Genomic DNA, 23910 nt, shown 5'->3' with positions numbered 1-23910 from the left:
AACATAATCTAGGATATCTAGAATCGTCCATGTGAGCGATTCTCGAGATCCAGTTCAATATGAGTTTTAAAACCTTGTGGGCAAGACTCATTGATCCCGTCTCCAGTCTTACCGCCCAATTGGGCGTGTTATTTGGTAACGTTAAGAGTCTTTTTAGAAACGAGGTTTGCACCCTATCGACATTATTGATGTGGGCGAGACCCCATACCTGTATCCCGTAAAAAAGCGTGCTCACCGCCAGACTTTCAAAAAGTTTGGAGTAAGATCTCCAAGATCCCTTCCCTAGAGAGTACGCAATTTGGAGAATACTTCCAACACCAGAGTTAGCAGAACTAATAGCCCTTGTCGCAGCGGGGGCAAAGGAGCACGAACTTGTAAAGGGGATCCCCAAGTACTCGTACTCATCTTCGCTGTAAAACAGATATCTTAATATTTTTTATCTCGCAATAATTATTTTTTATAATTGCAGAACAAAAAAACGGTAAAAATTTTAATAAAATTGAAAAAAATTTGTTTGGAAAAGAATTTTTCTTGCTATTATTATATAAAATTTTTATTGAATTGACAATTTATAATAATTATTTTTGTAGTGTAAATACATTTTTTACATCACAGTTTTTTAAGGATATCAAATTAATAACTAACATACAGAAAAAATGATTGGAGTTGATCCTCATATTTTTTTTGAGGAAAACTAGAAATTTTTTTTTATTTAGAAAAAAGTGTGTACCTTTCCCTTGTTTTTCACAATTCTTGACCAAGTGGACTGCAGTTTTTCTTTTTTGATGTATTTCCATGTGTAGATTTCAGGAAAAATATAGCGAACGTGATTGGATTTGATTTTTATATTTTTTTCAGCGGAAAACTAAAATTTTTTTCAAATTTTTGATAATAATTATACTTATGCTACTTCTTACAATATTCTTAATCTAGTGTACTGGCGTTGGGCATTTTTATTTATTTTCACATGTAAATTATAGAAAATATACGGTCAAAAGGATTGGATTTGATCTTTAAATTTTTTCCGCGAAAAACTAGAAATTTTTTACAATTTAGTAAACAAAAAGATTTTCATATTTCTCTCCAATGATTTTGAAGAAACATCTTCGAGGAAATGTTGAAGATGTTGTTGCGTACATTATTAATCCAGGACGGTATTAATTCAATATTTAGTAAATTCTTATCCGCAATTATTTAATAAATTAATTTTATCGATTTTTGGAAGACATATAAGGGGGCGTTCAAAACGTATACGTAACGCTTTTTTTGGAAATTTGGACATCCTCCCCCATGTAACGCAATGTTGTATACATTAGCGCCATTCTTTCTGTTGACTGTAACAAATAGCTTTGACCCCCCTCCCCCAAAAAGGGGGGAGTCTAAGTCAAACTCTTAGTCAAACTCTTAGACTTGACTTAGACTTGACTTACACTTGACTTAGACTTGACTAAGACTTGACATGCGACAAAGACTTTACTAAGACTTGACTATGACCTGACTAAGAGTTGACTAAGACTCGCTTTGACTTTCTTTGAAAAATCGTTGACTTGCTTTGATATGATGTCAAATTTCATTTGTATTAAAAACTAATACTAAAATGGATTATTTTATATTTTTTGGTGTGAATTTTTAATTAAATTATGACATCCTTTGACGTTTTACAATTACCTACAAACCGTTAATAAAAATCACCTGAAAAATTGCAATTAAATATTTATTTTGGGCCTTCATGTTTTATTGTTTTTACAAGGATTTTCAAGAATAAATTATGGGAAATATTTTTTTAATTATTGTGTGGAATTGGTGCTTTGACTCCAAAACGAAATTTTGCATCAAATTAAAATGAATAAATAATGCAAAGCTTTTTATAAAATCAGGCATTTGGGGAATTGTGGGCCACTTTTTTTAGGGAAGTACTTATTGCTTGTTTTTGGCGATTTAATTGCACAATGCAAGTACATATTATTAAAATCACTCATAGCTATAATACGAACTATATCTTTAACAAGGCTGGACAAAGAAAACCGTAAATCACAACCCAAAAAGTCCGCTAAACCGGCGTTGGAGTGTAATTTCGAAGTTATTTTATTTGAAAAAATTAAAATCTGCAAAAGGTGTCCAAGAGCTCATCGAGTGCTTTTAGCGCTATCAATTTTTTTTTATCGTAGCAGCTTAACCCGTCGACTGCTGGAGTTATGAGTTCACAAGAGAAGATGGCGGTGTGGTGATAGTGTTGTGCAAATAATGTTTTAAATTACATGTACGTAAACGTCATTTTTGCATATAATTCGGCCTATATATATGTACAACAGGCGAGATTGTTTTGCCTTTAAATGAAAGAAAATTGAATCGTAATATATTCTAAAAAGCAGTATTATACTTCTCATTCTATAATGTTTAAAGTTCTAACTTTATAAAAGTTAAAATTTTATTTTATAAACGTTTGAATGTTTCATTGTTTTATTTAATCATATGATAAATCTTAAGTAAAAGACTTGTTTCTGTCATCATGAATAAATAAATATTTAAGGAAATACATTTTATTACATGCTTTTTTGAAATATAGTACCAAAAAAAAACATTTTTGCAGACTAGACAAATACTGAAAAACATAATGTATTTTTTAAAAAATTATTGAAACATCTGCTATTTTTTTATTTTAGTCAATTTTTCATTACTGGTGGTGGATTTCTATGCAAGACACCTTCCTTTTTAAAAAGCAGTTTAGATTTTTTGTTTCCGATTTGTCAATCTTGAGATAAACTGTCCGCAATTGGACAACTAACTTTTTGGAGTTTCGATCTGGATGCTGTCTGCAGATTATGATATTACATAAAAATTAAAAACAAACCATTATTTTTATTCTCCAAATATGTACTAATATAGGCAAAAAAGTTTTTTTCATATTTATAATAAAAGACCTAAGAAAAAAATTTTTTAAATTTGGTCTTTTAAGAGCCTTCTAAAGTGTAGTAGTACCTTAATTTAAAAATTAACCTTAAGTAGGGTGTTGTGGGGTGATGTGCAACACCGGCGATTTCTGATTTACAGTTCGATATTGAACAGAACCAAGTATTGCCATTTGTTTGTGTCCTCAGTAACTTATTCTTTTTGATATATAACTCACGAGACAGCTAGCAGCCAGGTTTGCTGTACGTAAGTTGAGTTAGATTTCTCGAGCAGGAAATATTTTTCCCGCTTTACATTTCTAGTCGTTTCGAGAAGGGTTTTAATTTATTTTACAAATAAAAATGTGTTTATTGTTGGTTTTTTAAGTGTTTTTAAATATCTGTTTATATTTTGTGTTTCCATTGCATTGTATTGCGTACAAATCATTTTTCGCAAAATATAATATTTCGGGTGATGTGCAACACTTTTTTATTTTTTATACTTTACGTGCAATAACTGCGATTCATAAGATAAATACAAAATTCTGAGTTATTTCCCTTTAATTATAGTCCTTATTCAATTATGAATAAATAAAAAAATAAACAAAAAAATTATTTTTTTCTTTGGTGAAATCTCCACTTTTCAGAGGTCAACTATACCTTAGTAAATTTTTTTTTAAATACAATTTTTTAAATAATTAAAGAGATTATCATCGATATTTATATGCATTACATACCTGAATATATCCGCTTATTTTTACACTTATGGGTTGCAGCTAGTTTTACTAACTAGTTCCCGACTAGATATTTTAGACTTTGTCGGTATATTACAAAAGTTGTTTCTGTTTAAAAATGGAGGGGGCTGAACTGTTATTCTGTAACTCATCGAATTGTCCCAAAAATTTTTTTTTTTTCAAAGTGGCTTGCAGTGTGCACGATAAAACGGGAACAAGTAAACTGAAATCAAAATCAATGAAAATTTTGTTAGTGTACTATGTCACCTCGTTTGTGAAGGAAGGAATTTTAATTTTGATTTCAGTTGAGTTGTTTCCGTCTTATCGTGCACACCGCAAGCCGCTTTTAAAAAAGCTACACGGAGAAACTTTTAATACCACTAATTCTTAAAACTGGTGAGACATTTTAGTATGTTAGGTTAGATTCAAGGGAAAAACGACATAGGTTATAGAAATTGCTATTGAGACTATCAAAAACACTCATTCAGTATATATTTTACAGTTCTTCATAAGGAAACTAACGAAAATTAGTATGTTGTTTTAGAAAGAAAATAATAATTTTTGCAAAGTTGGGAAGCCATGAATTAAAAAGAAACACAACAAATTAATTGTCTATAGATACTCATAGAGACGATAGTGATACTTAGATCTGATGGTAGATGGCATTAGTGTATGTCACTGTAACTGTAGGTAAATATATTTAACACGACGTAAGAACCTAACCTATATTATTAACGCACACACGCACACGCAAGTAAAGACACGACGATTGGTCACGGAAACCGAAAGATCGCACGATTCGTTAGAAGTACACAGCTGAATCGTCCTTATATATTAAACGAGTGGAAAAATATGTGCCTTCGAGAGAGAGCATTTTTTAAAATAACTTACTAATCAAATTATGTAAATAAGTAAAAGTCGTGAAAAAAATTATGTTATATTGAGGAACAGTTCTTGAATTTAATTTGGCATGAGGAGACATTCACGTTTATTAATAAAAGGTTTTTTCTTTCATACACGTGTGAATTTCAACTTCTTCTTCTTTAGAATTTCAACTTCGAAAACATTAGGGTTAGTTCGCGACGTCAGGTGATGGACTCGGTGATGCTCGGGTGAAATCGGTTAAGTCCGCCCGCAGTCCTTCCAAAATTGGTATGTTACGTTAGAATGTCTCTTATATATTCTATCTATATGTGTAAAAAAGGTTAGAATTACCGTATTATTTCACAAACAAAAACTAGCATTTTATTCTTTTCTAAAGAAAAATAAGACTATTTCTAATGCAGATAGTAATTTTTGTACACCGAAGGTTGCTTAATATATAACGAACTTATCATATTTTCGTATTAATGTTGAAATTATTAGCACAACGCACGAAAAATCCTCACATTCTAACGTACTTTTAGAATAAACATAACCAAATATATTTAATATTATAAGAAAAAGTTTCTCCGTGTACAGTTTGCAGAAATATTAATATTTTTTGAGTTTCTAAAAGTGCACGGGTAAACGGTCGCAACGATAACTTTCTTCAGTATTGTCTGAATTAAAAAAATCAAACGTAGTTTTACTCAGTAGGCTTACTGTTATCGTGTGAACCTCAATAAACAATTTATCTTAATAAATAACAAAATGGCGGACTGTTAAAAAAAATTTCAGAAATCGCTTGTTTTTTCGTAAGTAATTGTTTAAAAAAAATAGGAAAATGTTTATGTAAAATCATGACCGAGGTTCGCACGATAGCCACTCATGTGTAGAATAATGCCTCCAAATTGCAGACCGATCGGTTAAAAAGATTTTGAGTAATCCTTGTCACCAGTTAGAAAAAAGTGGTTTTGAGAAAGACGCGTTTAAAGATTTGGTAGCTGTAGCTCGCGCCCGTGCACTGTTTAATTCTACGCGCTGTAACTTTGTTAGTTTTTCCAATATCTGTCTAAAACTTTTACACGATATTTCTACGATATTGTACTTTCGAAACATACAAAAAAAAGTCGATTTTTTCAAACCGTCACATAGGAAAAGTGCCTTAATGAAAAGTCTAATAATTATGAAAATCACTCATTTTTTGCTGTCAAAAAGGTATATAACCTCTTCACTGTCACTGACCTCTGTAGAGGCACAAAAATGTCGTGCCCTGTATTTCCATGACCCCTATAGGGGCATCGACAAGAAACATTTAAAAGTTATAACGAATCTGTCTGAAAATGCCTACTCGGGGGTTTTCGGGGTCGTTGAATCCAAATCCGTGGTCAAAAATCCAAAATGTCAACCAAAAAAAATTTTGAATTCGTTAAGTTTAAAATTTTTTGGTCACCATTTTAAAGCCGCCATTTCGAATTTTCAATTTTCGACAACGGATGTGGATTTAGACCACGGAAATTTTTTTGAACATTTATGACACAAAAACTTCATTTTCTCTGGACTGTGAAGGGGTTAATATTAGATACTTAAAAAATATTAAAGAAAAGCAAATTAAGAATGTCTGAGAACAAAATAATTTATCTATATGACACCAGAGATAAAGATCTATTTGTAAGTTGAGGCGAAAGTTGCAATCAAACGACATTGATTGAAGATTTGAAATTTTTAGGTACATGAAAACTACATTGAATCCCATGATAAATGTTCAAAATACAACTAGAAAAAGAGAATTCCATTCCGGGAGAGATGGCCAAATATCTAAATAGCGTTTGGCTAGCGTTTGTCTAGACCGTCCGTATTCGGACAGGCTATTGCCTGTCTATCCAGCGGCTGACAGTTGACAGTTTCCAGCATTACATTCTTGGGCAGCCGCTGACCAGTGTTTCAGGCCAGCCACTAGACTGGAAAATAGATGGTCTGGTCTGAATCAGGCCAGCTCCAGAAGATTTTTATGCACGGATTATGTTGACTTTGGAATGATTGGCAATACTTGTTTGACAACTTGAACATGTGAATTTTTTAATTTCTCATTTTTTTGGAAAATTAAACATAATTTTTCAGCCATCAATTTGATTGCAAATCTACTAATCCGTTTCTATTATTGTATTTACAGTGTTTATTATTAAGTTGAAAATAAATTTTGTTTTTTTATTCATAGAAAAAGTGAACAAAAATGGAAACAAAAACTATGAAGAAAAATTCTTAAACAAAAAAGAGCGATAAAATGGAAAGGAATTAAATAAAAGCTGAGAGAATTTTCAAGAAAAAAACTGGGTTTCTTTATTTCTTCAAGTGCCTCCTTCGACAACATATTTCCATAATAGATATATTATACTATACTGTACAACATACTTCAGTCAGAGAGCTTAGAAATTTTTTACATCGCAATATGGTTGACAATTGTAAACAGTTTATTATTTAATCACACGACGAAAATATAATTTATATTTCACTTTTTTCAAAAATTTATTCGCACTATGTATTTATATATGTATATATATATATATAATATTAAAATAGTTTCCAAGCTATTGACGAGCCTTTAATTGCGCTTTTTCCCCAAAATTATTCACTCCTCTGAAGCAACCATACACCCGAGCCAATAAATATTTATCCTCAATCTTACAAATTTCTCTAATTATACGTTTTTCTCTTCAATCGAAGGATTCACTTCAATGAATTAAGAAAAAAATTTTGCGATAAAACGACGATTCTACAATAAATACACTGGAAGATTTTTCCTTTTTTGTCACTCGTTAATTTTCTTTTTTACAGTACAAGACAAGAAAAAAAGAAATCGCCGTAAAATTACAATTATCTCGATTTCTTATATTCTACTATCAAGTAACTTAAAATTGAAAATCGCATTTAAACTTTTTACATAACGCGCTCAAAAAAAGAGGAGAGCGCAATAAATATTCACAAAAAAAAATGCTCACGTTCTTCAGTCTTCTAGCCCTTAAAACCTCGAAACCACCGCTTTTTTCATATATATATATATTTATTTATATATTTATATTTATAGGTATTATATATCCATTTCATTCTACTAACATTAATTTATAAATAATTTAGACCGGTGAACAATTTTTTTCGAAAAAACATTATAGTAATAACTATAGAATTATTAGCACTAATAATCAATCACAATTTTCCTATTATATTCTCATTAAAAAGAGCTACTTGTATATTTAATTTTTCTTTTGTAAAAATCTAAAAGATGTTCATCTCATAAATATTCGCTACTTTTTGACTTTTTTTATTTCAAAGACTTTCTAATTTAGATATCATTATAGAAAGTATTTTGAAATTGGACAGGGGGAAACTTTTTTCTTTATTCATGAAACGCGCAGTGATTTCAAGGACTGATCTAGGATATTCGCCCGGATAATACATGTTCGTCACGACGACATTTAAACCAAAGAGGAAGAGAGAAAGAAAGAAATGGAACGTCACTTTACGAGACGAGAGACGTCCAATTACTGCCTACTACCTCGTGATATTCACTTTCACTCCTTCCGTTTCTTGCAGGCGCTCTATAAAATTTGTACAAGAATCTCTCTCTCTTTCTCCGTTAGCGATGAGGTTGATAAAGTGGATGGGGGGAGTGAGGAGAAAGGGGTGAGACTTTATCGTTGGCTTGTATTGAATTTCCGGGATCACGCACAGTCCAGTGAGGCTAGTGACGCTGGACTATGTGGTCCGCCTAGAATAAATGGAGGACTCATTGGAGGACCACCACTTCCTGTACTATTGCCGTAGAGTTCTAAATCACCAAGGGAACCGCCATCAACACCGCTTCCACACTTGTCCGATTTGCCCTCCTGTTTCAACACCATGCGTCGCCATTTCGCACGCGCATTCTGGAACCACACCTGCAAAACAAAAGACGGGAAATCATCGATTAGATAGAATATTATTGTAATATGATGGATTTCCGGTTATATTTTTTGTCTCTATTCACAGCGTTTTAAAAAATTATTGACACTTGAAAATTAGGGGTTGATTTTCACTTCCTTCTTATGTATATGTGCTTATTGATGACGAGGCGGAAAATTGTTTTCTCTAAGGGTCAAACTTGTTCCTAAACTAATAGAAACAAATGTCACGGGATAATAATGGGTGATTAGCTTATTTAAGTGGAACGAAATTTTGGTTTAATTTATGTTCTTTGAGGAAAGAGAAATTCTATATTGAGAAAATTGAAAGCCTTGATTTGGTGCGTTCGAAATAGTAAAAATGGACTTATCCACTTTTGTCCGCTTACTCCTCATATACATATATACTTTCGAGTCAGTTATTTCGTGCATATATTTCGAGAAATTTAAACAAATGCAATTTGACACATAACCAAAGTTAATTTTAAAATAGAAAAAATATATACTGAATTACTTACATCCGAATACTTTTTTGGACTGAGAAGTCTCATTATTAATTAAAGTAAATTATAAATAAAGAATTTAATTATTTTGGGCATTTCTTTAATTAAACTAAAATTTTAAATTTTATTGGTTAAGTACAGATATTTTTAAATTAATATAATTCTTTATTAACAATTTTTTTTCTTAATGTAACAGTGATTATGTGGAAATTTATTGATTTATCATTCTCGGAAAATGCAAAGTAAAATACCCTACAAAATAGTTATAATAGTTTAATAGTTAAAGAAAAGTTTTTAACCAAAAAAGTTGAGAAAATGTCATTTTATAGAATTTTTGGTTACCTATAATATCAAAATTTATGATGGAATTAGGTTTAAAAATAGGTCAATCGAAGCGTTTTTTAATGCTCTACTAGTTGGTAATGATACTTTTAAAGTTACTTTACATTTTTCTACCAAATTTTCAAAAAAGTCTTATTTTAAAAATTTTTAGATTTTTAAAAGTTTAATATGTCTGGTTTATATGGGCAAAAAATGTTCAGTAAGGGCTCAAAAGATGCGTCTAAAAACCCCTACAGAATTAGAGAAAAACATTTATACGTGTTCTAACATTTTCTTTAAGTTATGGGCAAAAAACGATTTTTTGAAAGATTAAAAATCAAAAAAAATATAGTTAAACTTTATGAATCAGGATAAAAATACTCTTATATTATTTCCACACGTGAAATCTACAATTTAAAAAAAAATCCATTCCTAAAGCTCTTCATAATCTCGAGATATTTTTGAAAATGTAATGTTAACATACACACACACATACGGAATGACATTTTTAAAAAATGTAATTTTTGAACTCCTGAGGTTAAATAGTATAAAGATATGTCAAAAAATTGAACTGGAAAACTTTTGGTATTACAATATTTCTTTTATAAGGAAGCAATATTTTAAAAAATGGATTTATCAACTTTTGTCCGCTTGCTCCTCATATTACATCGACAACTATTGAATTAGTAGCATCCTAAATGAGTATACGTATATGTGACCTGGACAGTGAAAAGGAACCTTACGTGCGAAAACAAGTTTTCGAGAAAACAGCAGTTAAAGTTTAACTTAGAAAAACCCTTGTAACTTTTTTAAATATTAATATTTTTTAATTAATTTATGCTTATTTTCTTCACCGTGAATCACAGTATCTAAATAAATAACATATCACGGAGAAAATTTGTTCCTTACATTTTACCGAATTTTTCAATAAAGTTGGGATATAGTAGCATAATCGTAATTTTTAATAATTTTTATATTATTTTTTTGGTAACAATATTTAAAATCTAATGTGATATCTTTATTCCTGAAGAACTAGTACTGTAAAAGTTGAAAAAAAATTGAAACTTAACGTTTAATGTAAATTAAATAAATACCTCCTTGATGGGCACTAACGTTTCAGGAATAGTTCGGTAAAACTTTCTTGACTTGCCCAAAGTGTTAGTTTTCAGGAATAGTTCGGTAAAACTTCCTTGACTTGCCTAAAGTTTTAGTTTTCTGGATTGAAATACTTTATTTCAAGTGTCCCGCAGCCAAATGAAAGACTTTCACACTAATAGTTGATTTTTCCAACTTATTTAGACTTAATTAATAATCATTTTATTATTATTTAAATTAAAATTCAATTAATTAATTATTTTAAACACTTATTAATTGCCAAATATGTAATAAATGCTTTTAAATCATGTAAAAAGAAAATATAAAATGGCAATAACATACTTATTTTTTCAACATATAATTTATTCATTTTAATTAAATATGAATAATAGTTAGTAAGTAAGCAAGCAATCAAGAAAGCAAGTAAGTAAGCAAGTAAACATAAGTAAGTAAGCAAAAAGGAAATAAATAAGTAAGCAATTAAAGATATAAGTAAGCATGTAAGTAAGTAAATAAGTAGGTAAGCAAGTAAGCAAAAAGGAAATAACTTGCTTGCTTACTAGCTTACTTTCTTATTTGCATACTTACTTGCTTATTTCTTTCTTGCTTACTTTGCTTACTTGCTTACCTACTTATTTGCTTGCTTCCTAATTTCCTTCTTGCTTACTTGCTTGTTTTCTTTCTGCTTACTTACTTCCTTATATGCTTACTTGCTTACTTTCTTATTTCCTCCTTGCTTACTTTGCTTACTTGCTTATTTCCTCCTTTCTTACTTTGCTTACTTGCTTATTTCCTTCTTGATTACTTACTTTCTTATTTGCTTACTTTCTTACTTGCTTATTTCCTTCTTGCTTACTTTATTCCTTATTTGCTTACTTGCTTATTTCCTTTTCGCTTTTTAATACCTCACAATTATTATTTAATATTTCAGAAAGATTAATTTTCTAATTATTAATTTAATAATTTCCAACTTGCACTTTTAATATGTATATTTTTAATTTTAAACACAAAAATTTGAGAATAATAAGGATTTTCATAAATTATTGTTTTATTCTATTAAATACAAATTTAAACATTTTTCTTTATAATAATAAAAACATAATTTAAAAATATTTCATAAATTGACCTTGAATATAGTTAGAAATGATTCATTAATATAAATAATTTTTAATTTTGTACAACGATAGTTTATTAATTTGAATCTTTCTCACAAGCGGTGAAATAAAATTGAGATTAATATATAAGGACAGTTGAAACTTTCTGAAGCAATAATGTAAAGCGTGCGATGTATGTATTAGTGTATGCGTTTAGAATGTACTGTAGGCAGGTGTATCAATTAGTATTTGTTCGTAAACAATTGTAGGGGGTTTAGGTAGTGATTAAAGTAGGTAAATTGAGAGTTACGGCATTATTAATATAGATCTACTGAAGTAACATTATTTTTTATTTTTGTTCTTCAAGTTTTACCGAACTTTCAGTAAATTGCAACTCGTCAGTTTTACCGAAGACTTTATCTTACGTTTTACCGAACTATTCAATAAATATGAATGTAGCGAGCACTTGGCTTACGTTTTACTGAACTGTAACTGAAGCGCTAATACATGTATCGTGAGCTTTATGATTTTTACATTATTTTTCAATGCAATTTCTTTTACAGTCTAGTTCTTGAAAAATTACTGTTTTGACACTTCATCCCAGTTTTACCGAACTAAATTCAGTAAAATTTCAGGAATAAATTTGCTCCGTGTACAAGTAATGAAAAATTTTTTTTAATAATTGTTTATATAAATTAATAACAAACTCCCCAAATATAGAAAAAATAATCTAAGTTTTCTAACTTGCAACAATAAGTATAAATAAGTGACACATGTTTGTAAGGGTTTTCGAGGCCGCTGATTACGAATATGATGTTAAATTGAGAATTTGACAGTTGACAGCTGTCAACTTCTCTAAAAAGTGATCGTTTTTTGTAAAAAAGACAGTAATAAGGTTTTTGAGGTCGCTGATTACGAATATGATATCAAATTTGAATTTTAACTGTTGACAGTTGTAAAAGAAACTGTCAACTTTTCTAAATAATAAAAAATTATCGTCTTCGTTATTTAATTTGTATAATAACGAAAAATCAGTTTTTTCGTATTTTTACTCTTGTTTCTTTTAACTTAAAATTTTTTTTTTCAAACTTCCAATCAACTTATGATTTTTTGGTTTTCACCATCTTAAAGAGCGTTTCAAACCCTATCCGAATCAACAAAAAAGTAAAAAATGATTTTTTGACACGTAAGGTCCCTTTTCATAGACCAGGTCACATATATACAATTGAGTCAACAGAAGAACACTGAATTACCCAGGCAGAAATTTCCGTAAACAACCGTAGTTGACGTCCGATCCACTACTAATGCAATACTGTTTGTCACTACTGACTTTCCGTGTAACTTGTACTATTAGGAACTCCGGCATTTTACTGGCTCAGTACGTGCAATGCGTTAGTGAAAAAGTTGCTATTATGACTGTTTTGCGGTTAAGCTACTAATACAGCCGTTAATATGTTTATCAAATACTATATCATAATTACAAAATACAAATACTTGTACTATAACTTTAATCTACTCTTTAATAACATACTATTCAATTATTTTAATGTGTTAATGTTTTTCTAATCCCACCATAGTATAGAATTTAGGTTATCTGTACATTTAATTCGGTAGAAAATTTTTACTACCTATTACTTTTTCCGATAAATTATTATTCAATAAATATACGAATTACAAAATAAATGGATTAACACGAATTCATATGAAAAAAAGTAAAACAGAACAGAATTTGTCTATTTCTAATTTTTCTTTACAAATGTTAGATGTTGAAATTGTAGGAAACGTTTAAGGGTTATGTTTCTTCAGCATTGCTTTACTACTGGTCTGAACAGAAAATCTCTGTACTAACCCATTACTGATTTTCAGTACTAAGCCCAAGCCAGAGGCGTTGCGTTACCTGCCGATGTTGGACACGTTGTGTGCCAGTATTAAAGTCAGTACTGGTTGGCATTTTTCCGTACTGAACCAGTTGCGTCGAAAAACATTGAGTGAGAAGTAAATTTAATTACAACATACAACAATCGAGGACAGGGGGTGAAAGACAGTCAATTTGAATCAATAAATTATAAAATCAATGAAAAACAGCGTGTTAAAGAATTACATTGAATAACTTGAATTTTGTTGTCATATATTTTGAGTCAATAGTGTTGTGCACTACGTTTTCTCTAACGCCTTGCGAGGAAAGTTTCGTATAATTTTAATTTAACGTGTGCTTATGTTTAATATAATAAAAGACGAATGTTTTGAGTAGGGAAGAAGTTAGACACAAAATATATCTCGGTCAAAGAACAAGAAAAAAACTAGATCATGATTTACTTTCGCCACGCCAAATTTACTTTCACCACGCTAAATTTACTTTCGCCACGCCAAATTTTAATTTCGCCACGCTCTTCAGAGGAGTTGAGAAAAGTTCTACTTTCGCTACACTTTTCTAACAAGAAAAGTACTCCTTTTAGAGCAGGCGTTGGAGAAATACATTTTCCCTTGTCTTTACTAAAAATTTGTCAAGAATGTGATCGTTTGTTTTAGAATGACATAAACAAAGGTTGTCGAAGATTTTCTAGGCATTGCAGCGAATTTTGAGCCAAGTACGTGAAATTTAAAAGCACCTATTACCCCACGCTCCCCTAACCCTTAACATCTAAAATCTTAAACTGTTATATCTGGATATTCAAATCAGATGCTACGGACATCAAGTTTCTAGATAGTTTTACTATATCAGAACAATATAGTAAAATATTATAAAGCTATAACACGGGCTCTAGTATAAATTTCATTTTTAGAAACTTGTTTAATACTTCTATATTGATTTATGGTAAATATATTTGTAAAAATTAATAATAATAATAATTAATAACATATGTACAATATAATTATATAACAATATTAACAAAGTTTATAATTATAATATATAAACTATTATTAATTTTTAACAATATTAAAGATTTTAAAAGGTGCAATAATTTCATTGAATTTAAAAAAAAATTTCGATTATTCGCTTTCTTCTTTTATACCATATTTTATTTTTAACAAGTCCAGTTATTTATTTGTTATTATTTTAAATTCTAATTAAGAATTTCAACCTATATTACACTTCACATTATTAACATAAATCACTTAAATTAAGACGGAAAAATATCGCACGCACGGGGGTTCGAACCCTAGACCTTTGGGACGCAATACGAATACACATACCACACAGCCACGCTGACTTGGAAGATGTGTTGCTTAAAATACCTTTTCAGTTTCGAGACTGCAATTTTTGCCTTTATTTATAATAAATTGTTTGTAAATGGTATATTTAAATCTATATACTTAATAACATTATTAATTACAATATGTAAATAATAATAATAATATTATAAACATAAAGAAATTACTTGCAGATTATGATTGTGAAGTTTCACTAGGCAGAATTGATCTAGATCTACAATATGAAGTAGTTAATGTAGTGAAACTATACAAATTCTAGACCGTATCCCAATGTAAAGCAGTTGTTGTAGTGAAACTATACAGATTCTAGAACGTATTCCAATGTAAAGCAGTTAATGTAGTGAAACTATACAGAATCTAGACCATTTCGGTATAGTTTTACGTGACTAGCTTTACGAGATGTTTGCGATACAGTTTCTATCTCGTATATAGTTTCACCAGACACTTTTCTGCACGGGGTAATTTAATGAAGAGTGTCCAATTTCTACTAACATTAGAAAATGTTTAATAATCTAAAAATCCCTATACAAGAGATCCTTTAATGTTCCTCTACAGAAACTCTGATGACAGAGGGAACCTTTACAATATCCTATTCATAGGATCGTGTCAGGATCCCCTGCAGGATATTGCGAAACAAGGATTGTATATAGATTCCAGTGCAGGAACATTGATAGCTAACACAGGAATACTTGCATGTTTGTAAATTGTAGGTACTTGTTTGTAAAGGATCCAGTAAGGAATCCGTATATGATCTTACACGGTTTTTTCAATGACGATGATGAAGAAGATGAAGAGGAGCATGACCCTTAAAGTCGAATCTATTAACGCATGCTGAAGACAATAGGGGATGAGAGTTGATTTTTCCTCCGCGACGAAGTGTAGGATTCATGTTAAAGAAGACAATGCCGGGAGTCAGGGAACCGAAAGGAGCGAGGTCGCACACTGTCTCTCTATATATAAGTATCGAACGTCAGGGACAATGGTGTATTGCGTCAAGAGCTCGAGGCGTTCTGCGACGATAAATAAAAGATGGTAATACATTGAATCGTGCGGGGTCGCCATTTTGAAGATAGTCTCCTCCCTCGCAGACTCCCAAGAGAACGACAAAGAGAGAAAAAAATGAAATAAAGAAGGAGAGAGTGAATCGGGAGTTCCCCTCGAATAAACGAACTAAGGAAGAGAAAGAGAGAGAAGGAACGAACAAACGAACCAACTCCCGTGCTGCCGGAGAGAGTATTCGCGCGTCTCGCGATCAATATCAACCAAGATGGCGCGCTCAAGAACCTCTTTCATACACTGCGCCAAATATAATAGTCGTCTTTTTCCTTTCTCTCTCCCAGTCCATTCTGCTATATACATATAACTCCATATACCAACCCCTTGAGGTTTTCTCGGTTTAGAATCTCTATAACCGTCCCTTCTCTTCTGTTTCCATACTCGTTCCTGAGGCTCCAGAATCTCTTCGGGAGGCACCGAGATATTGTGAATAATACCCAGAGCTTGGATAATGGGAAAGAAAAAGAAAAAAGTTTTATATAGGCTACTTTGGTCTCCCTACCAAAAGAAGTAAAAGACTTTCAACTTTCTCAAATGTGATAATAATATGTAATATGGTAGAAAAAAGATTACTGTCTTTGATGAATTCTTACATTTTCCCAAGGTGCTTTTTTATTTCACAGATTTATTCTATAGTCTAGAGAAATAAGTTATAGTTTATAAGTTTATTTATTATGAATTAGCAATTTGTATCAGGTCTAAATTTTACAGTAATTCTTTATTTGAACTGGTGTTCTCATAAGATGTCGAAATAATTTTAAAAAAGATCTTTAGATTGAGTCCGGGGGAGACGGTCAATTCAAATATTGACACTGACATCTATTTGTAAGTTGTGGCAAAATTTATAATCAGGTGAGAAAATATTAAAATGTAACATACATATTAGGGTGACCGTGTTTTGCAAAAGTTGGAATTTCTTAGGTCGCCGGGCTGAATTTGCTTTAGAAGGTGAAAAAAATGAGCTGTGCACAAGAACAGCCTAATCGAACAATATTAACCCTTGTCACCGAAGGGTTAAAGCATAAAGCATATCGTCAAAGCAAAAGATTAACAAAAAAATATATTATCAATACAAAAAGTAAAAAAGTTCACTTAATCCTATGTTAAACTCCATTTAAACTTTAACACTTCGGTGGCACAGGTTAATATTGTTCGATTGGGCTGTTCTTGTGCACAGCTCACTTTTTCACATTCTAAATCAAATTTAGCTCGGCGACCTAAAAAATTCCAACTTTTGGAAAATAACGGTCACCCTAATATATACATATAAAGGTTTGTCAAAAATAATATGTTGCTATTAATTAATAATTGTAGTAATTGAGGCTACAAATATCTTATAAAAGCATATATAATTTAAAATCAATGCTATAATACATATCCCTTTTTAAGAACTGAAGTCTCTCATTCAGTAAGACCACTTTTTCGGTTAATTTTTAGAAAACCTTTTAACGGACGAAAAATTTTATTAGAATTTCACATACAATAAATAATCATGTTACGCTGGTGTCGAATGTTTATTTTTATCCCTGTCACGATAAAAGAGTATAGATATTTAAAATCACATTGAAAAAAGAAAAAGTAAAAAGGCGAAAAGAATACGAAATACTCGCGTATATACATAAAAAAGTGCTGTACATACGTCTTTCTACTCAAATCTTTTGATATTAAAAGAAAAAAAAATTATAATTCATTTGATATGCGGAGAAAATTTTCATATATATATATACAGCACATTTTATTTACACCAACACGTATAAATGAATGCAGTGCTTGAGACTCTCTTTTCAAGTCACTAGAGCATGTGGTATATAATAACCAAAAGGACACTTAATGCAATCATAAAAAGGCGAAAAATTTTCTAGATATAAAGAATAAAATTTGCAAGAAAAAATAAACAAGAAGTTTGAAATATTTTTGAAAAATATTTTCCTTTATTAATTTTATCTTCTTTTCTTTCTTTCTAATATTAAGTAGAAGTCCTTATATGAAAAGGGACCACTTTGACGGTTCTAGATTCCGAGATAATCGCAATTTACCATAAATATATTTTTTTCAGTGAATCTTTTACAAATTAAGTGATAACTTGGAGGTTAAAATATTTTCGTCTTACTTAATTTTAAATCTTTAAATTAATTTCAAACATTAACTGTTTATATTTATTCTAAATGACCCTACTGTAATATTTATTACCATTATTTTTTATCTCCTATTTTCGTTAATAATTTAACATATGTATGTATTAAATTTATATTTATTAGATTTACATATTTTTTATCTAAAAAAAATTGCATTCTTGTAAGGAATCAAACTATGGATTTTTGTTATCCCAAATCGAGAAATAATCACTTCACTACACTGCTCTACGACATGAAAAATTTCAAAATTAATTGTTCTCATATAATATATACAAGTCAGGATAAAACAATAATTTACTTTTCTTCAGAAAATTTTAATTAAAAACACAAATAAACATTTTTTGTTTGCCTCAATAATATTTTAGTTAATAAACAAACAAATCATTATTTGTCTCGTACAAACTATTTGGTTGAATTAAATTTTTTTAGGCCAAAATGATTTACCAATGTTTTGTGCTCTATGACAATGGGTCAGTAGCTTTATGAAATAAATAGCACAGAATATGATTTATTAGTGGCAATTTATGTATAGCGAGGATGTAGGTGTACACCTTATACTTCGGCGAACAATTCTGAAGACACTTGAGATTTGCCTTCTGTCAGATTGACGATGCAGCTTCTCTTATATATATATATATATTAGTGTGTCGACGGAAATATCGCGCTGCGGCGCTTTTAACCCAACAGCCGTAACGCGGTTCAGAGCGCCACTAATTGGGAGAAGAATATACACACTTCGGGGTCGCGCCCGTGAATATTTTTATCCAGTCGCCTCTTCCAAAAGGAAAAGAAAATGTTTTGAAAAGAAAAACATCGAGGTAACGTTCGCGCGGTCTATCTTCCTGACTCTAGTTTCTTTCTTTTTTCATTATTTTCTTTTTCTCTCTCATCATTACCGTTTAAGTGACGCGCAACCAGCCAATTTATCACCAGAAAAATTTCAATGCCACTGCAACCCTTCTTAGCCAAAACTAGTTTAATAATGTTTAACCCTCACATACAAAGAGCAACAATAATTAGACTATTTTTTAAACAGAAAAAATTTTTTCCTTCTGAAAAAATATATTTTAAAAGTAGGCATAGGTAATAAAAAATTTTCGAAATATTTAATTTTTTAATTACAAAAATTAATTATATTATTTTGATTTCATTATATTTTTTTCATTATGACGTAATTAAAGTTTGATTTTGAAAATCTGAAAGAAAAAATCTGACTTTTATTTCAATCAAAATGTTTACAATCTATCCACTGATGAATAATACCGTGCAATTAAAATTTTATCTTGTAATAAATTAATTAACAAGATCTCTAATAAACATTAAATCATTAGAGTTATAAAGCAATAATATTCTTCAACTGGAGACTAATTTCAATATTGCAACATATTTTATATACACAACGCACGAATATAAATATATATATTAGTTACCTCAATTGCAATGCTGGTAATAAAAATAATTATTTAATTTCTTTTACAATATTCAAATGAAATGTAAATAGCAATCGATTATAAATAATATCAAATAATTCATCTCAAAGTTGTTTTAAATAATTAATATTTAGCATAAATTATCATAATATTCGAAACCATTAATATTTTTTTCCTTTTCCATATTTTATATTAAAATGAAAACTAAATATTAATTAATTTTTTTAAATGCAAGAATAAATAATCTAAGAATAGAATAAGTTAATAAAAATGATATTTTAAATTAAATGTATATCTTCCTGCAACTTGGATTTATATAATATTTAGAAGAAGAAACGATATTTAAAATACAATTCGAAAGAGAACCTGAGAAATTTTCTAGAAATTATCTTAAAATTCCGATTATACACGGAAAAACCTTTAAGCAGTCTGCTCACCCGAAACTTATGCGTCAGCGCCACCACTAAACTTGTTCATCTGCACTCCCAAACTGGGTGACCAACGTACCCAGTTGTAATTTTCTAAACTTTTTGGGAAGTTTGTCTATCGAAAACGGTAATGCTACGCGCCCAGTGGCGGGCGATCAGACTTTCCATGCAGTGAGAAGCGAAATTTTGTGACAGTGGGAAGACAGACTTCTCAAAGGTTTTTCCGTGTAATCGAAAAAGAATCGGAAGATCCTGAAAGTTCAATTGACTTTCGACGGAGAATATATTTGGAATTCCATTCGAAGTTGTTGCATATTTCTCAGTCAATTTTTACTATAACCTTACTATATTCTAAGGTAATGTTTACAACATCCGAAATATATACTTTTTATGAACGGGAGGCATCGAAATATTGGATCTGTTGATAAATAAGCAAAGTTTATAAATCAATATTGTAAAACGGCCAGAAGAAATCGGGGAAAAAGTATTATGTTAAAAGTAAACTTATGACTTGCTCCCGTCTATTATTTTCATGTGTATTTTTTTCTTTTTGTGCCTATACATTGTGCGCTCTACGGTGTACTCGCATAACTTTGGATTAAGTTATGAGGTCCCCGGCATTTCAGACCAAGTTTTATAATTGAGTCTCCTACTCCGCTACATTTCTAGCTCATAAATTGTATTTTGCGGTGTAAATTATAACTCCGCTATATAAGATCTAAGCCGCGTATAGTTAATAAGTCATGCCTATAATCAAGTCATATATCGTCGAGCGTACATATTTTATACGTACACATATATGCTCTTAAAAGTATTGCTCGATACGGAATCAGTCGATGAAAGGTACCTTGACAGCAGTTGAAATGTCACCTCGATTATATGGGTGACAAGAAAACAAAAAAGAAAGAAACGACAATTATTTTTTAACAGTAAAACGGTACCCAGGTCAAAAATTTACATGGAATATTTGAAAAATTTGTAGTTTCATTAAAACAAAACGAAAATACGTTTTCTATTTTGGGTTTTGCTGCTGTTTTTCAACACTTTCTAATAGTGTGAACAAATGTAGAGAAAAAAAATTGTTTGAACTTGAAAAATTAAATTAAAAAATAAAATTTCATTTTTTTATCAAATGGACAGTTTTTATTTTTAAAACAAATTTTTATCATAAAGGTGAGGTTTTTTCCTAAAAAAATGTATAGGTCAAAACGTGGGACAAGAACTTTTAACTGGTCAAATTAAGCATTTACAACTGCACTGCACCGGCCCACAGTGGAATTTTTTTTACAATTTCCTATTAAAAAATGTCTATAGCTTACAATTTTTAACCGATTTGAGTGTTCTTTGTCTTAAATTAAAGGGGAATAAATTCTTAAGACATCCTTCGAGGCCGATTTTGGGGATTTTAATTATTTATAATTTTTTTTAAATCAAAGTTAACAAATTAATACACTTTTTTAAAAAAGGACGTTTATTTTCTTATTCCGTTAATGCACATGATCTAAATCAATTTAAATTTATCCAATATGACCACCAGATAATTAATAAAGCATAAAATAATTTATTTTAATTGTTACAAACAATATACAGCCCAACAACGCGCAGGGGCGGTGGATTGCAGAAGTAAATGTTTATTTTGACCAGTTAAAAGTTCTTGTCCCACGTTTTGACCTATACATTTTTTTAGGAAAAAACCTTCTCTTTATGATAAAATTTTATTTAAAAAAATAAAAACTGTCCATTTGATGAAAAAATGAAATTTTATTTTTTAATTTAATTTTTCAAGGTCAAAATTTTTTTTCTCTACATTTGTTTACAATATTAGAAAGTGTTGAAAAACAGCAGAAAAACCCAAAATAGAAAATGTATTTTCGTTTTGTTTTAAAGAAACTACAAATTTTTCAAATATTCCATGTTAGACCAAAAATTTAAACTTTTACCCCCTCCAGTTTTTATATTTGTTTAAATAAATTAATAATATTTGGTATTTTTAATTGTATCGAATAGGACTACTGTTTGTGCAAACTTTTAACCCGATCCCAAACATTTAAAATTTGGACCTGGGTCACTTGACGTGGAACCCGTCATATATATATATATAAATATATATATATATATATATATATATATATATATATATACATATATATATATATATATATCATAATCAATTTACAAATAAGAGAAATAAATGTACATATAATATTTGTGAAAAAGGATGCTCACCTGTAATACCCTCTTTGGCAAGCCTGTTTTCTGTGAAAGCTGTTTCAAATCTTTTGCATCGGGATTGTGATTGATAGCAAAATAACTTTTCATCGTTCGAAGTTGATGATGCTTAAAACTCGTTCTCATTCGCTTCGTGCGACTATTTGAACCTGGCATTCCTGGAGTTCCGGGCCCACCCCTTCCGAAAGGCATGTCTATGTAATCCGAATTGAGATCTGCAAACAAAAAAGAAAAGGTTGTTTTCATTAAAAGGATGATGATAATGATAATACTTCCTCTCACAAGGATTTTTGTTCAAGTTTTCAAGAAGTCGTACATGAATTAACTAAATTAATTCTTCATTGACAGTAATTTTTTCTAAAAATGTAAATATTTGTATATTAAAAGAAATTCCACAATGCTCCATATACGTTCGCATTTATCATTCCTTTTTTTCATCAGCAAGATCGTTTCCTCTTTCTACACTGAAAAAAAAAACTAGTAGATTTGACTACTTTTTAACTACTCTACGTAATTCAATAGGTCCTCAACTGAATTCAAATAGTTGTACTAACTGTCATAAAAGCAGTTAAGACAACTAAGAATGTAGTTGGTTGAATGTGATTTAGTAGTTTATTTGACTAACTTTAAAGTAATTATAACAACTAAGATTTTGGTAGTAGATTTTACTACTTAAAGTAATTCGATAGGCTTTAACGACATTTTTGTTGTAGAATTAACTATTATTTTGTTTTTAAATCTACTACTTTAAGTAGTAGGTTTTACTACCTAAAGTAATTCGATAGGCTTTAACGACATTTTTGTTGTAGAATTAACTATTATTTTGTTTTTAAATCTACTACTTTAAGTAGTAGGTTTTACTACCTAAAGTAATTCGATAGGCTTTAACGACATTTCTGTTGTAGAATTAACTATTAAAAGTAGTTAATGATCTGTTTTATAAAGTAAAAATTAACATCTTTTTGTTTTTGTCAGCAACTACTTAAAAGTAGTAGAATTATTTATTATTATTTATTAATTATTATTATTACTGAAATTCATTTTTCATCTCCTCTAGCATTCCTATTGGTCACATATACTTTATAATTTTCAACACTTATGTACATAATGGAGAAAAATCCTCAAACGCCGGGGATTGAACGCACGACCCTAACATTCGCAAACCGATAACCTAACCACCTAACCACGCTCGCACGCTACGATGGTCTGCATGAAACCTGATGACATTCTTGACATAGATCAACCGACAACTGTAGTTCATTTTACAATGTAATGTAGTAGTATTTACTACTTTTACTAGTTCTTTTTATCTTCTTTAAATTCTTATTTCTGAACTTTGCTTTATTTAAAAATGCTGTTCAATCCTTTCTAATTACTTTAAGTAGTACAATCTACTACTCAATGTAGTAAAACTTAAGTTCAAAAAGTTAAAATTATCTATTATTTTCTCACCAAAACTACTGCATTGTGTAGTAGATTTTGCTACTTAGAGTGGTTCGATAGGCTTCAACAATATTATTCATTTATTTTTATTACTCTAATGTTGAAGTCAAATCAACTACTATAACTACATAAAAGTTGTAAAGTCTATTACACGAAAAAGGTTTGACTAATAAAAAAATTAGTTCCCTCTACTACTTCACGATAGTCAGTTGTGCAAGTCACGTGTTGTTTCAAATTCAACCGTATAAATTCTTTAATTCAACAATTTGGTGTTAACTATATTAAAGTAGTAAAATTTACTAGTTAAGAAAGTGTTACGTTACTTACAAAAGTAGTCCCTTTTACTACTTTCTATTTATTACTATAAAATTGTTAAATTTACTACTTATGAAATGTTGAGTAAACTATTATCTTAGTTGTTCTTACTTCAGCACTGTAGTCAATTCTACAACTTACCTGTTGTTAAAATTTAACTACATATATTAGTAGAATCAACTACTATTTATCAACTACATAAAAATAGTTAAATTAACTACGCAAAC

At 30.0% G+C, this 23910-nt stretch overlaps 1 protein-coding gene across 2 annotated transcripts in view; it reads right to left on the bottom strand.

The window, feature by feature from the left end:
- Positions 1-6798: 6798 nt before the first annotated feature.
- Positions 6799-23910, bottom strand: part of LOC122504319 (protein apterous-like) — a 178253-nt gene continuing 161141 nt past the window's right edge. For both annotated transcript variants that reach the window (XM_043615377.1, XM_043615378.1), the window contains exons 5-6: positions 21923-22140; positions 6799-8418 (exon numbers count right to left, since the gene is read on the bottom strand). In XM_043615377.1, coding sequence (XP_043471312.1) covers positions 8203-8418; positions 21923-22140 — 434 coding nt within the window. In that variant the 3' untranslated portion in view covers positions 6799-8202. The remainder of the gene's footprint in view (positions 8419-21922; positions 22141-23910) is intronic.

This window comes from Leptopilina heterotoma, unplaced genomic scaffold, assembly GCF_015476425.1.
Source record: "Leptopilina heterotoma isolate Lh14 unplaced genomic scaffold, ASM1547642v1 Lhet_29, whole genome shotgun sequence".
NCBI classification, from domain to species: domain Eukaryota; kingdom Metazoa; phylum Arthropoda; class Insecta; order Hymenoptera; family Figitidae; genus Leptopilina; species Leptopilina heterotoma.
Note: the sequence above shows the minus strand (reverse complement) of the source record. Positions and strands in the feature narration are given on the sequence as shown.